The 14,837-nt window shown below is 31.6% G+C and overlaps 1 protein-coding gene across 2 annotated transcripts; it reads left to right on the top strand.

Annotated features, from left to right (window-relative positions):
• Nucleotides 1-7,769: 7,769 nt before the first annotated feature.
• LOC142608006 (lipid phosphate phosphatase 2-like) lies at nucleotides 7,770-14,837 on the top strand. 2 transcript variants are annotated; one of them, XM_075779706.1, is made up of 8 exons: nucleotides 7,770-7,965; nucleotides 11,952-12,180; nucleotides 12,301-12,388; nucleotides 12,490-12,599; nucleotides 12,734-12,854; nucleotides 13,382-13,570; nucleotides 13,730-13,789; nucleotides 14,233-14,837. In XM_075779706.1, the coding sequence occupies exons 2-8, from the start codon at nucleotides 11,962-11,964 to the stop codon at nucleotides 14,367-14,369; spliced, it is 924 nt and encodes a 307-aa protein (XP_075635821.1). In that variant the 5' UTR covers nucleotides 7,770-7,965; nucleotides 11,952-11,961; the 3' UTR covers nucleotides 14,370-14,837. The 2 variants fall into 2 exon arrangements, with proteins under 2 accessions (XP_075635821.1, XP_075635820.1); XM_075779705.1 differs by lacking the exon at nucleotides 7,770-7,965 and adding an exon at nucleotides 9,173-9,598.

Genomic DNA, 14,837 nt, shown 5'->3' on the forward strand with positions numbered 1-14,837 from the left:
TCATTAGTGCATTAGTGTCTAGGGACTAGACAAAAAGAAAAGGAGAGCCTGAAATAAAAGAAAAAATGACGGCGCCGGCAATCTAGAGAAACAAAGGAGTTAGGTGATAGTAGATGAGCTGAAATGCTTCTCACCTCCCCTAGTCATGGGCGGCGCCAGGCCAGGGTGGTCCCAGGACCACCCTGACCTAGAAAAACAAATTTTCTATATAATAATTTAAATTTTATTTATTTATTTACATTTTAAAAATAATTTGAGAACACCCTCAATAATTTTTTATGCCAATATAATTAAATTTTGTTCCATAATTTGTTCTACATTTAGTGGATGAATGATTGTTTGGTTGTGTACATTTAAAAAAATGTAGTTTGTAGCATTGATAATGAGATTATCATACAATGATTTCAAAATATGAAAACTCGTAAGAAGACAATTGTAAATTTTATATATTTGTATGTTTTTTTTATTGTTGTTGTTGTCAATAAATGAATTTTTTTTATTAGATTGTGTTATTTATGTTTCTTAAAAAACACCTTCAGACAAATTCTTGGAGCCGCCGCCCCCCTGGTCACACTCACACATAGTTGACAGCATGACTACTCAAAATAAAAGACACTATTAATCAACCCTATATGTATAAGCACCAAAAATTCCAGTGTTTTTCTCTAGTTTCAAACTCGTGCAAACTGCAAAGTTGACATGGGAGAAGAGACACGCAGCCGTATTTGGTAAACCAAAAATTCGTTTGACCATTAAAACAATTGTGTACAGACTTGATTAATTCAGTTGGATATATCATATGGTTTTTGTGCCACTTAATTTCAAAAGGTTGTGCATTGCCCCCTGATTTATGAGGATAGTATAAAATGTCAGGCTGCTACACAAATGCAGGGCCCTTGCCCCTTAGGCACTCTATAAGAGTTTAAACTGAAGAAGTTATGGAAAATTGGTTGCGGTAGGTGCCCTTAGGCACTCCAAATGTTCATTAAAAAAATTTGAAAAGAGAAAGAAGCACGTCTGGGAATACGTACTAATTAATTGACCCTCCCTAGTTGCTGAATTTTGTATGTTCTGGGAAATTGCATATTTTTAGATTGGCAAAAACTTAGGAGCAATAGGACAATGTGTAATTATATTGATTATTGAGCCACATGGAAATGTGTATTAATATGACTATATTTTGGAAAGCTTTGCTATCATGCCAAAGTGGCCTTCCTTAGTTAAACCTTTTAGTTTTTAATTTGTTTTGATTACTTCCTCATCCAATCTCTATCATCAATCACTGATTGACCAAGTAATTGGTAGTCCAAACTTACATAATTAGATTATCGTGTTACAGTCTGCAAATGGCAAGGTTTTAGGATAAGCGTAAGTTATTGTTATATGTTAATTTATGTCTTCGAATTTGTAAAAGTCATCAGGAAAACGTATAGGGAAACAGACAATCTTTCATTAATAGTTTGCTAGCTATCAAACAGATCAGTTGAAAAGACACCCTCCAGAATATGTTCTTTTGAACAAATAAACACACGCAGACAAGAAACTATGAAAGACAACTCAAAGAGACAATCCTAGCATTTTGTTTGCTTTATTATTCTTTTAAGACCCATCAAATGTCCAATTATCATGTAACGTCTGTTGTGTGTGTGTGTGTATAAGGATAGGTTGTAATAATGATATTTGAGTTTGGAGAATATGGTTTCATAAAGATAATTCAAAATTTTGAAAATCAGTATTTTCGATTGGTCGAAGGTTTGGCTCGATCGATCGAAAATTGAAAGAAAATAATCCTAGAATTTATGAATGTCTTGATCACTATTCAACCAATCGAAAAGAGCACTCGATCAATCAAAAGTAATTTTCCACCTATCAAAAATCGTGAAATAGGATTTTCTGCAAAATTTTCTGGTGATTGTTCAGAAAGATTGAAGAGATTTCAAGCTTTGTTAACGGTTTAACATTTTAATTTTTCATACATGCCTTTTGATGAAATATAACCTTGTGGTCATTCTTAAAAATTGCTATTTGTAGAACACAACATCTTGATTGTATTCTGGGGACAAATCTGCGATAATCATTTAGCAACAATAGTGTGGAGGCAAATATTGTCTAAGGAAAACGAAATAGTGCCTCTAAGCAAGGTTTTGAAATCTATATTGTTCATTGAACCGTAAAAGAGAGAGGTTCAAGATTTTTGAGATCGAACCGAAGTTGAATCGGGGTCAAACCGTGATGACATCATAATTAATTTAATAATTAATTTAAATAAATTAAATTAATATAAATACAAAATTTGACTAAAAAAATCCCTAAATAAATATAAAAATCTATATTTTAAATCTATTTTATATATCATAACTTTCGTAAGATAAATAAAAAAAATTAAATTCAAAGCAAATATAATAAATAAACAAATATATAATTAAATGCATAACAATGTGAAGGTTGATTTGCTGATTATAAAAAAAAAAAAACGCAATTGATATACTTAAATCACTAACCAAACCAAATAGTAACCATTGTTATCAATTATAAATCTAATATAAAATATTATTTAAATATTAAAGAGGACAGTTGATAAGCTTAAGCAACTGTGGCAGCAGTGCTATATCAATCTCATAAAAAAGAAATGAATAAATAAAAGTATTGTGATCTGACGTTTGTGTTACACGTATTAAAATTATTTTTTTTCTTTAATAATAATCACCGGTAACAATTTATAATTTAAATTTATTATAAAATTATTGTGTACATCTCATATCTTTTTTAAATTTTTTATGTTTTTAAAAAAGAAAAATAAAATGTTTATAATATTTTTACAACAAATTTTAAGTGACAAGTTATTACTAGTTATTATTGTTGGACTAAAAAAGTAATCTCAATATTAAATTTAAATTTAAACTAATAATAATTAATCATTTGTGATTTATTACAAAAATATTATAAAAATATTGTGAACTTAACACTTTTTAAATTGCGTAAATACAACCCATTTTTCTTTTTGCTGTTTCTTTTTCTTTTCTTTTTTTTTTTCTCTACCGTTCATTGATTGATTTATCTCCTCACCGTTTATAATTTTACATTCTTATCTCTTTTCCTTTTTTTTTTCCTTTTTTTTTTACTAGTATTTTAAATTTATCTCATCCACTCATTTAAAAAATTTACCTTCCCAATGCCTCTTTTCCTTTCCCAATGTCTACTGCCTACACGTTTCTTCAGGGAAGTGGGAACTCTCTTTTTTGATGAGCACTCTTCTCTCTTTCTTCTTCACAAGTCTCCTCAGTCCTCACAAAACTCTTCCTCTACTCCTTCTCAGTCTCACTCACGGAAACAATCATGGTTTTTTTTTTGTCAAAAACTCTTGCAGAGCATTGCATGCCGTGGCTGCTCCTTTCTTCTTCTTCTTTTCTTTATTCTTTTTTTTTTTTGTCAAAAAAATTTCGCAGAAGCACTTACTGCCGAAAAGAAATATTCGAGAACATTGATGCGAGTTCTCGAATGTTATGGTTGAAGCTTCAACGATGGTGATTTGGTCTTGTGAGTCTGTAATGTTTTTATTTTTTAAATAAAAATAGCTCTGACAGTGAACCGTGAAAACCGCTCACGGTTCTCAAACCCGGGCGGTTCAACCGCGGTTTGAACGGTTTCCTGCTTTTCTTATTCTTCCATTATTACCGTGTAATATCCCAGCAATGTCAGCAATCATTTGTTGTAAAACTCAAATCATTAAGATAGATTCTAAAAATATTTTAGACTTGAGAAAGATCTCCAAATGAACAATAGGAATGAAAAAAATTAATTAAAAAAAAAAATACAAAACACTAAGATTTACGGGATTTGGCAATAATCTACATTCACGGGTGATGACGAGTAAATTTCACCATATTAAGTTTGGAATAATACAAATTGGTGTAAATGTATTCTCACAAATTCAAATCTCAAATATGCCCAAAACTCAAATACATCTAAATAGCTCTCCCTCACAAAGACAAAACTAAAGCAAATACCAAATATGAATTGCGCGCAAACCAAAGAGATAGCAATAAAGTAAATTCAAAAGTTACAACACACTAAGAGAGAGCAAAGAGCAAATTATCAAACCGCAAAATCAAAACCAAAGCCAAACCAAGCGACAATAAACCTCTCTCACTATTTCAAATTGCAACTCATAAATATCAAATAACCAAACAAGAGAAAGCTTATTTTTCTCGCACCTAATTATCAATTTTCTATAACAAAGCTATACTTATATAAGAGACTTGAGTTGACCAGTATATTCAAAATCAAGAAAAATTAGACTTTTTTTCCACGCACAAAGGAGAATCACTCCTATTTCAAATAGAAATGAAAATTAAGTGGTAGCCAAGACTTATAATAGGGCTTAATAATTTCGAACAACAGCAACTCAAAAGAAATAAAATTCATTTCTTGTCCAAATCCAACAAGGAGTTGAACTCCTAATTCAAGCCATATACTACATCAATCAACTAGAACAGCTACACCTTGTTAAAATTATGATAAAACGATTAAATTCATCATTTCCTAACCGATTAAACTTATGAGACAATCGATTATTTATCTTAACTTAAAAAAAAGCTTATGAACTTAATTATCACGTAGCACAATCTTTAACAGGCTGGGATGACCTTTCAGAGCACTAGACAACTAAACTTTGGCTATGCAATCTGTTAAGTTACATACCAAAGTGAGTGGTTTAGGTTAGGTCCCCCACCTAGATGCTTAAGAGGTGAGTTTCATTGAGCATTTTAACATAGTTAATTGAAGCTCATGTGAGAAAAAGCAAATATTGTTCTTTCTTTCAAAAATTTGGTAGGACAGATGGCAAAGTTGGAGAGAGAAGAAAAAAAATGTAAGGATAGAAAAGGCAAGAAGAAAAACTGAAAAAGATAGGAGTATTGATTTTGCATTGAAAGTGTTTGGTAATAGGTTCTTCTTCCCTTGTTTCTCCACAAAGAAAAATGAGAGAAAAATACAAATTTGTGTACTAAATTTCGGAGGAATAGCTGGCGCTTTAAGACTCTGAGCACATTAATACATAAAACAAATTCAAGACTAGCAATTCTGTCATCATTCAAATTGTGAATATTTTATCTTGTTTTTAAGGCAAAATCTTTGAAGTCAAGTTTGTTTCATATATCTTTATCAAATGCTACAGAGGCTCTAAGAATTTTACTCTTTTTTTGTCAAGGTATATTAACTATTCTTTTAATCTAAATTTATATTTTTCTTCTGATCCACTTTTATAATTTTCCACACCACCGACTACTTTTTCTTAAAGGCTTCAATTAGATAACGTAAGGGTAAAAGTATTTTACCAAGAACAAGCAAAGAATATGAAAGAACATAAAGGATTTGACAAATTTGGTTATCATCATTGGAATAAGACCTCCCTGATTTTTTAGACACTAAGCAAAACTGCAATTGTACATTGAAGAGGTAGTTCCTCACTGGGCTAACTATAATGATACGTAATCATGAAATCAATAAATTCATTTATAAAAAAAAAAAAAAAAACTAAATAAAGTAATAAAGTAAAGCTCCATTTGAAAAAGGACATGTAGCTTTTGGAATAGTTTGAATATCATTCATATCATTCATGTTTACAGCCAAAAATTCAAAATTTTTTTTGGAAAGAATGCTAATCTAGCATCCAACTTAGGTTGTGTTTGCATTTTTTTAAAGTTAGGAAATTAAGTAATGGCTAATTCCATGCAAAATGTGTTGTAACTTTAGGTTGTTTACTTTGTAATTTAAAAGGAAGTAAAATAGGTTGAAGGATGTAATTGATTCAATTAACTTTTTTTGTTTCTCAAAAAAAAAAAAAAAAACTCTTTTTTTAAGAAGGAATTCATTCAATTAACTTAAAGACACTATCATAATTATTTATTCTTGATTTTGTGTCTTATTAAATTTGTGCTTAGCTTGTTGTTTTTTAATGTTAAATTCCAAATAAATTGTTCATGACAAGTGGTATATTTATTTTATAAATAATAAGTATATGTACACCACTTATCAATTCAATAATACTTTGACATGAATATAAAGCTTTACTTAGAAGGCTAAGTAAAAATATATATATTTTTTTTAAAATGGACACATCACACCTGACACAAATTTAGGCCAATTTTTCCTATAAATATAAGTAATTTTTTTAATAATTAAATATAAGGATTCGTCTTCAAAATGAAAAATATATAAAAGTGATTCTATGTCTACGAAAAAAATATTTGGAACTGTAAACACAATAAATATAATGAATTCCTTTAAATTTTAAACTTCAATTACACTTATGGTCAATATTATTGCGAATCCCATGATAAAGATTGTGGTGGGGGTAGAGAATAATTAAAAAACTTGTGAAAATTTCAAAAAAAATAAATTCCTTTAAGCCAATGAAAAACGGTTTTTACTTAAGAAGAATTCGAAATTTGCCTGGTTTGACCAATTGAGAGACAGGCTAAATCGATCGAGAGTCGTATCTGTAGAATTTTAATTAAGCCCAAGCAGCAGTTCAAGCCCATTAAAGATTAGAGTTTTAGGTCTACTTCTTCTAGAAATATAAAGGAAACCCTAAGCATGTTTTTAATGGGTTTTTCAGAGAGAGAAGATGGTGTCTCTTTTGTAGATCTAGAGTTTTGTACCCAAAGTCTCTCTAGAGATTTTGATAAGCTGTATGTTAAATCTTTTGTGAGATTTGAACTTGGTGGTTGCTTCAGTTGTTGCATAAAAAACATTTAAGAAGATCAAGATTCACAAGTAGGAGAACTTGTGGTTGCAGTAAATCAATAAAACAAGTAGTCTATGAACTTGGAGCTATCATGGAGTTGTAGTAGTTAGTTTTCTACTCAAGGTAGCAAAATGATATCAATGGTCTAAGTCTTATTGTACAAACTTTAATTCTTTCTAGGATAGCTAGGTTAAATCATCTCCATGTTTTTTACCGATTTGGTTTTCTTAAATCATCAGATTTTTGTGTTCTTTATATTTTCTGCTACTTTGGATTATATGATTGTTTTGTTTTAACCTAAATCTGAATAATAAACCTAAGTATTCACTTAGTTAATTAATTAGGTTAAACAATTTAGTTTATAGGGATCTAAACTTTACAAAAAATATATATATTATTTTTTTGAAATGGACACATCACACCTGACAAAAATTTAGGCCAATTTTTCCTATAAATATAAGTAATTTCTTAATAATTAAATATAAGGATTCGTCTTCAAAATGAAAAATATATAAAAGTGATTCTATGTCTACCAAAAAAATATTTGGAAGTGTAAACACAATAAATATAATTAATTCCTTTAAATTTTAAACTTCAATTACACTTATGGTCGATATAATTGCGAATCCCATGATAAAGATTGTGGTTGGGGTAGAGAATAATTGAAACACTTGTGAAAATTTCAAAAAAATAAATTCCTTGAAGCCAATGAAAAACGGTTTTTACTTAATAGTTCCCCAAACTCCAGAGTAATAGTTCCCCAAAAACCCCAAGTAACTACTCCACTGATTTAAAAAAATTAAAATTAAAATTAAAACCCCAAAAAGAAGGAAAAATAATTTATTAGTAAGAAAAAAAAAATTAAAACCCCAAAAAGAAGGAAAAAAATAATTTATTAGTAAGCAAAAAAAAAAAAAAACGGTTTCTTTTTGTACTCTTTCTATTATTGCAGAGGCAGTAAGGATATTCAAAGCAAAACCAAACTAATCTAAGGAAGGACTAGTTGTAATTCCCCATATGTATTTCTCAAAATCTCATACTTGTTTCACTGTCTTCAGTACTGATTCACACTCTCACTGTCTTTACGCGTAAATTCTACGGGCTTTTTCCTTTCCTCTGTTTCTCTCTCTCTCTCTCTCGCTCGTACACTTTGTATGCCTCTCTCTCACTCACTGAAAACGCTTCCAATTCTCTCTCGCACTCTTCTACATTCTCAGGTAAAGTAAATTTTCAGTTTCATGTATGTTGGTCTCTCTCTCTGTGAATCTATTCTTTTCTTTGCTTTTTTTCTTAAACTCATTGTGATGCTCTTTTGCTGTGATTCTTTAATGTACTATTTGTTCTGTATTGTATGTTTTCTGGGTTACTTTTCCGTTTGGTTCTCGAGAAATATGGACTAGAATTATGAGTAGTTGTTTATAATGCTCGGTTCAAATGAGTTGGGCTTCTTTTTCACTGTCTCTGCTATTTGAATTTCAAATATCCGAAAGTTTGAATTTTTTCTTCTTCTTTTCTTTCAGTTTCTTAGCTTCCAAACAGGTCTCTTACTAAAGATTTCATATTTGTATATTTGCATTTATCTTGATCACTAAATTATTAAAAAGTTAAAAACTTGATCAATCATCAATGTCAGTCAAGTAGTTACTTTTTCTTTTCTTTTTTCAAAGCTAAAATATTGTTTTCCTTCTTAATTTCATTCTTCGTTCTTAAACTTAGTTTAAAATTTTTGTTTTTCATCTCTAAACTATCAAAAAAACAATAACAGTTTATGGAGGAAAAACGAAATTCATGCAAACTTTAGGGACGGGAATAATATTATAGTCTTATTTATATTTTTCACTTGGAAGATTTTATTTTACAAGCTTTTGAGCACAATATATATGTTTGTAACAGCTTGTTTTCTGAGTTAAAATTTTGAATTATGCTACAGAGCAATACAAGAGAGCCGCCTGGTCAAATTGTCAAATTTAAATAGTTTTGGAACTTTTAGTGATGTGTCTTTTTAGTTGTATTATAATGCCGCTGATAAGTCAAGCATTATTTTTAATTTAATTTGAATAGTTTCTGGCTAGATCCATGACTATGTGTCTCTGTGTATGTGCCAAAAAATTTCCACTCTGCAGAATAAAATAATGATTTGTCATTTTATGTAGCTAGCCTTGCCATTCAAAAGGCCTGAGACCAGCACAGTTCTCAAACTGAATCAACAATTTAATAATAATGATAACGTTTTTCTATTGGCAGGTTACAAACGCAATTGAATTAACATTTTTTAATTTTTTTTAGAGGTACCTTAGGAGTCAATGATATGATATCAGAAGTTGTATTCAGGGAAAATTACATTTGGAGCAGCCAACAAATTGTTCAAAACAATTTTGGACATAATAGGTCATTATTAAGTGGTTGTCCTCCATTAAGCATTCTATCAAAAAGTCATGTCGGCAGTGGTTGGTGATCTAAATTATTTCACGGGTAGGTTCCATAAGAACCATAAAGACTATACCAAGATGGTCATAGATGTGTATTATTGGTTTGTCATAATTTGTAGTTGTCCTTACCAACACAAAGATTATAACTCTGGATGCAAAATACATGTATGAGATTATTGGAGGGCGGTCTTTGTTTCAATTTATGTCAGTTTGGATTGGAATGGTTTTTTATGCAATAATTTCGGTAGACAACAATGGGATGAGGATCAAGAAAATTAGTACACGCATGACAGAATTTCAGAAATATCCAGAGTGGATTTCCTTTTTAGACCTCTAATCTTTTTGTTGGAAACGTCACAAACTCTCTGTTAGACAAATTGTCATTATTTGCAGTTGATAGCCTTCAACTCCTTCTAGTCTTGTAAGTGTACTGTGAATCTTTGATATGCATTTAAAATTTTGTTTTAATTAAATTACTAAGTACTTAAACTGGATCTTCAGATAAATGATTTAGGAACAATATACAAAAGCTTTCTAGATGAACCTTATCTCAAGTTAAAGAATCTCTTTTGCTCCTATTGTGTAATTTTCCCATTTAACTTCTTGTTCTGTTGACCCCGTGTGTCTGTCTATCATTTTTCTTTCCATATATATCTATTATTGATTTTTTAAAATTATTTGTGATGGTGTTATGGTTGCTACCTTCAAGTATAGCACTTTGCAAAATTGTTATGGTTGGTGTAGGTTGCCTATGGAGAAGTAGATGTTAAAATTGCTTTGGCTTTTTTTTTTTTCTCCAGCTGAATTGCATGGTATAGATGCTACTACTTCATCTGTTCATTCTGTTCCCTGTTAATAAATATTTGTTTTTGTTATCAATGCTATGAATATTTGTTCACTTGTATCATAATACAAAAACCTGCTTAGCAATCTAATCTTACCTAGTAACACAGTACTTTGTGCAAACATGCATCCCTACTTAATGATTGGGTGAACAGTGGGAGCTAACCTTGACTCAGGTAGTTAACACCAATACAACTGAGAGGGAGTTCGTATGGGAAACCTTTTAGGTTGTTATCAATTTTATGAATATTCTTTTCACAGTTAGACCCACCAAGTAGCCCAAATGGAATGTGGCTTATCATAGAACTTTCCTTTTAGAAAGTCCTTATGTACAGCCGCATGGGATAGGATACTCACAATCAACAACCTTGCAGAGAGGTCTGTCCCTTGTTAATTGGTGCTGCTTGTGTCATTGTGATGGGGAATCAATGGATCATATTCTGCTCCATTGTAAGTTTGCTCATGCATTATGGAGTGAAACTTTTCTGATATTTGGGATTTAGTGGGAGATGCCGAAGACAATTGCTTCTCTTTTTTGCATGGAGGAATTGTTTGGGAAAATGTCTTTCAAATGTTTGGAATATGGTACCAACTTGTCTTATGTGGATAGTGTGGAGGTAACGCAATACTTGTATGTTCAAAGATGTTGAGAGACCTGTAGATCTTTTGAAGTCTATGCTAGTTGGGACTTTATTTGGGTGGTCTTGTGTTTGGGGTTCTACCCATTGTATTTCTATTTTTTATTTCTTACTTTCTTTTAGTTTTGCTTGATTTGTTTCAAGTACAATGAGTTCACCATCATGAACATGGTGTACTTTTATCAATAAAACTTCTATTACCTATCCAAAAAAAAAAAAATACAAGATTGGTTTGCTCATGTCATGTGCAAAGGCGAGACAGTGAGAAAGACTGGGTTGATTCTAGTTGAGGGAATGAACATAGGTATAAGAAGACCTAAAATAACATTAATATATGTAGTAAAAAAGAACATGTCAATTAAGGAGGTATCAGATTGTACAACTTCAGATAGAATAGAATGGCATAAACGAATATGTGAGACCAACCCTAACTACTTTGTTAAGGATCCGCAACTGTCCCCAAAAGTTTGAGACTAAGGCTTGGTTATTGTTGGTCTGCTCATGGTCCTATGAATGTTGAACATAATTTAGGTACACTGTGCTTGCTTGTGAGCAGTTAATTTTTACTTGATGCTGGGCTGCTCCTTTTTGTACTTCATACTGCCTGTGGTTTGACCTGTTTTGACTGTGGTTAGGTGCTAATTGAAATCGATTAGGCAGCAGTCTTGGTTCATTTAGAACCTTTCAAGGTTACTTATTAAAGGGCTCTAATGGCTTCGGAATAGATTCGTGGGGTCGATAACTTGTAATATAATTTATCCTTGATATTTGAATCACCTCTATTGGACCAGAGGCATAAGGCTTCTGATTATATGTTAGAAAGATTTTCCAACAAAAGTATACTATTTACATTCTTGAGAAGATTATGCATTGGTTAGTAAAAATGGAGAAGGGTTGGAGTTTCCTTGTATTGTGTACAATAAATTTTGTGATTACGTTTTGTTTTACATCAGATCCTAGAATATGCATATTTATTATTTGACCCATTTTCTCCGCAATTATTTTTTAACTGTTGTCTGCCTGAAATTACAGCTGATGGTTGATGTCTGAACAAAAATCAGTGTGATTGTTTGGCATCTAATTATCTAAATCTATTTACGGGAAATATTTCTTCTGTTTTTTTCTATCTTTCCTTTTCTATCTCCTCGTTTAAAAACTTTTGGTTGTACTTCCCTTTCATTACTGTAACATTATTTTATGTGATATGTTTCTTTTTCACTTTTTGTGGTCAGTTATATTGCTTTACATCTTTTAATGTAATTTCCATTGACAAACCTTTTAATTTATCATCAGGTCAGGGAAAATGCCAGTCAACCTGGGTGGTGCTGCACACACTGTAAGATCCCATGGAGTTGCCGTGGCAAAAATACATATGCATGATTGGCTGATTTTGTTGCTTCTTGTGGTGATTGAGGTCGTTTTGAACATTATAGAGCCATTCCACCACTTTGTGGGAGAGGAAATGATGACAGACCTCAAATACCCATTGAAAGACAATACCATTCCCTTTTGGGCTGTTCCAGTAAGTTTGGGCCCTTTAAACAAATAATTTATAGAAAATTTCATCTACGTGGAATTTGCGTGTTAGTTACTTGCAACATGAAAAAACTAATAACCCTTTTCTTGTCCATTGATTCAACAGATTATTGCAATATTGTTGCCTTTTGTTATCTTTCTTATTTACTACTTCATCAAAAAGGATGTTTATGATTTGCACCATGCCATATTGGGTAGCTCTTCCTCTCTTTTGAAATTTATGTAATACCAATGCTTGTTTGCATGTTATTCTACCATACTAATAACATTAAGTGGATATTGTATGCATGTCCAGGCCTTCTGTTTTCTGTACTTCTTACTGGAGTTATAACTGATGCAATCAAAGATGCTGTTGGTCGTCCACGTCCAGATTTCTTTTGGCGTTGTTTCCCTGATGGCAAACCGGTGGGCTCTCATGTTCATCAACTCCCCTGGCTTTCCTTTTCTCTACATTGTTTACTTGACTATGTTATAATAAATTCTTTGCTCTTGCTTAGTTCTTTTCTCAGTCAAGTGCCATTGGTGTATAATATTTGCAGGCGTTTCATCCTACTATCGCAGGCAATGCGACAGCCATTATCTCAGGGGACGTTATGTGTAGTGGAATAAAGAGTGTCATTAAGGAAGGATACAAAAGTTTCCCAAGTGGGCATACATCTTGTAAGCATCTAATCACTTCATTAAGTTAGGGGCACTGTAAGGATGCTGTTGTATTCCTTTTGGGACAAATTTTAGCTTTCATATCAGAAAGTTTCCTACTTCTGTTGTGTATGAAACTTGTAATCGGTACCCAAAGGTTGAGCTTCATCTTCATTGATGTGTCATGGGCATAAGTTTGTACTTCAAATGTTAAATTGACTATAGCAAACCATGCATTTTCCAAGATAAAGAAGGTTCAATCATCACTTCTTCAATCAATATTTGGGTGTGTAGATTAAAATTGGATATCAAATAAGTCAATGCTCCTTTATAAAGGATTATGATCAGTCAGTTTTACTTTTTTTTGTTTTAATTTTGGATTAGTAGATTCTTTAGGTTGCCAAAATTCTCATAATAATGAGCATTGTGGAATTTCTTTGTAATATTTGATTTTATAGTTTCTCTATGGATATGGATATCCATAGGACATAGAAATATCCCTTTAAAATACGAACATTAGGATAATTTTTTCTGTCTTTTGGTTTTAGGGTCCTTTGCAGGTCTTGGCTTTCTTGCTTGGTATTTGTCTGGAAAAGTCAGGGTATTTGATCGTAGGGGCCATGTTGCAAAACTCTGTATCGTTTTCCTGCCACTACTAGTTGCTGCTCTGGTTGGAGTTTCTCGAGTTGATGATTATTGGCATCACTGGCAAGATGTTTTTGCTGGAGGACTTATAGGTCTGTTTGTCAAGTATTTTTTTTTATATTTTATTTTTGAAGTTTTTTGTGCTGGATTGTCTTTTTTTTTTTTTTTCTTTTTTAATTAGTTTTGTGCTGAATTGTTTGTTGAGGGCATAGAATTCCTTGTACTTTTTCTAAATTGAACTTATTGTGCAGGGACTACTATTGCGTCATTTTGTTACTTGCAATTCTTTCCGCCTCCATATGATATAGATGGTAAGGGCCTCTTCTTTTCTCAATGATTATGTATGATATGCTGTAATTGGAGCAGATTGTTATGAATGACAAAATTCATATTTGGTAGTCTTAAAAAGGTTTTGCTTTTGTTGTTTGCATTTATTTTCTTATTAAATGAAGAAAGAAAAAATACATTGTTTAATATTTTTGCTATAACTATTTTGTTGCATACTAAACATAATACCAGCTTGCTCGGAATTTTTATTTTAGTATAATGTTTAAACTTATCTGAAGGATGTCATGAGCGTAGCTTTTTGTGCCTTGGATAACATTGATAATTGCATATTTTTTGCAACAAAGAGGTCATGAGTGCAGAATTACACTTTTATATTCCTTTTTTTTCATTCTGATTTATAGATTAACATTTTAATCTTTTAAGAGGATTAATGGTCTAAAAATATATCTTTATGGAAAATGTGCAGGTTGGGGTCCTCACGCATATTTTCAGATGCTGGCAGAATCCGGAAATGGCAATCAATCCTCAGCCACCAACGTAAATCGTGCAAATGTGCACCAATCAGAACTTCAAAGTATATATATCCAACCTCAACATGGTTAAACATCAAGAGTCGATACCTGAGACTCAAGCCCTATGTTTACATTGGGAAAAGGTAGGGGAGAGAGGCTTGGGCTGCAGAGAAGAAATAGACAATACTAGATGTCCATATTCTTCAAGATTAATAGGATGTGTGAATTACATCAGCAGTATATGAACTTTGAGCTTTTACCATGGAACTAACATCAACTGTCCTCATTCCTTTATTTATTTTAGTTTTCTTGGCAGTCCACTGGTTCATCTGTTCTTTCGGTTATGACCGGGTTCCAGATTGAGCAACACCCGATTTGTTACCTCTCAAACAACACAATTTTGATGTATAGATTAGCGATTGCTTGGACAAATTTGAAATTTCTGAGCATTATATTGGGATAAATCATAATAGGTTTGCATGTTGGTTCTGTAAAGTGAAGTACTAATTTCAAGATTTGAAAATTGATGATGTTAGTGAAATATGGAATTATGTAATCT

The sequence above is a fragment of the Castanea sativa genome, chromosome 8 (genome assembly GCF_040712315.1).
Source record: "Castanea sativa cultivar Marrone di Chiusa Pesio chromosome 8, ASM4071231v1".
NCBI classification, from domain to species: Eukaryota; Viridiplantae; Streptophyta; class Magnoliopsida; order Fagales; family Fagaceae; genus Castanea; species Castanea sativa.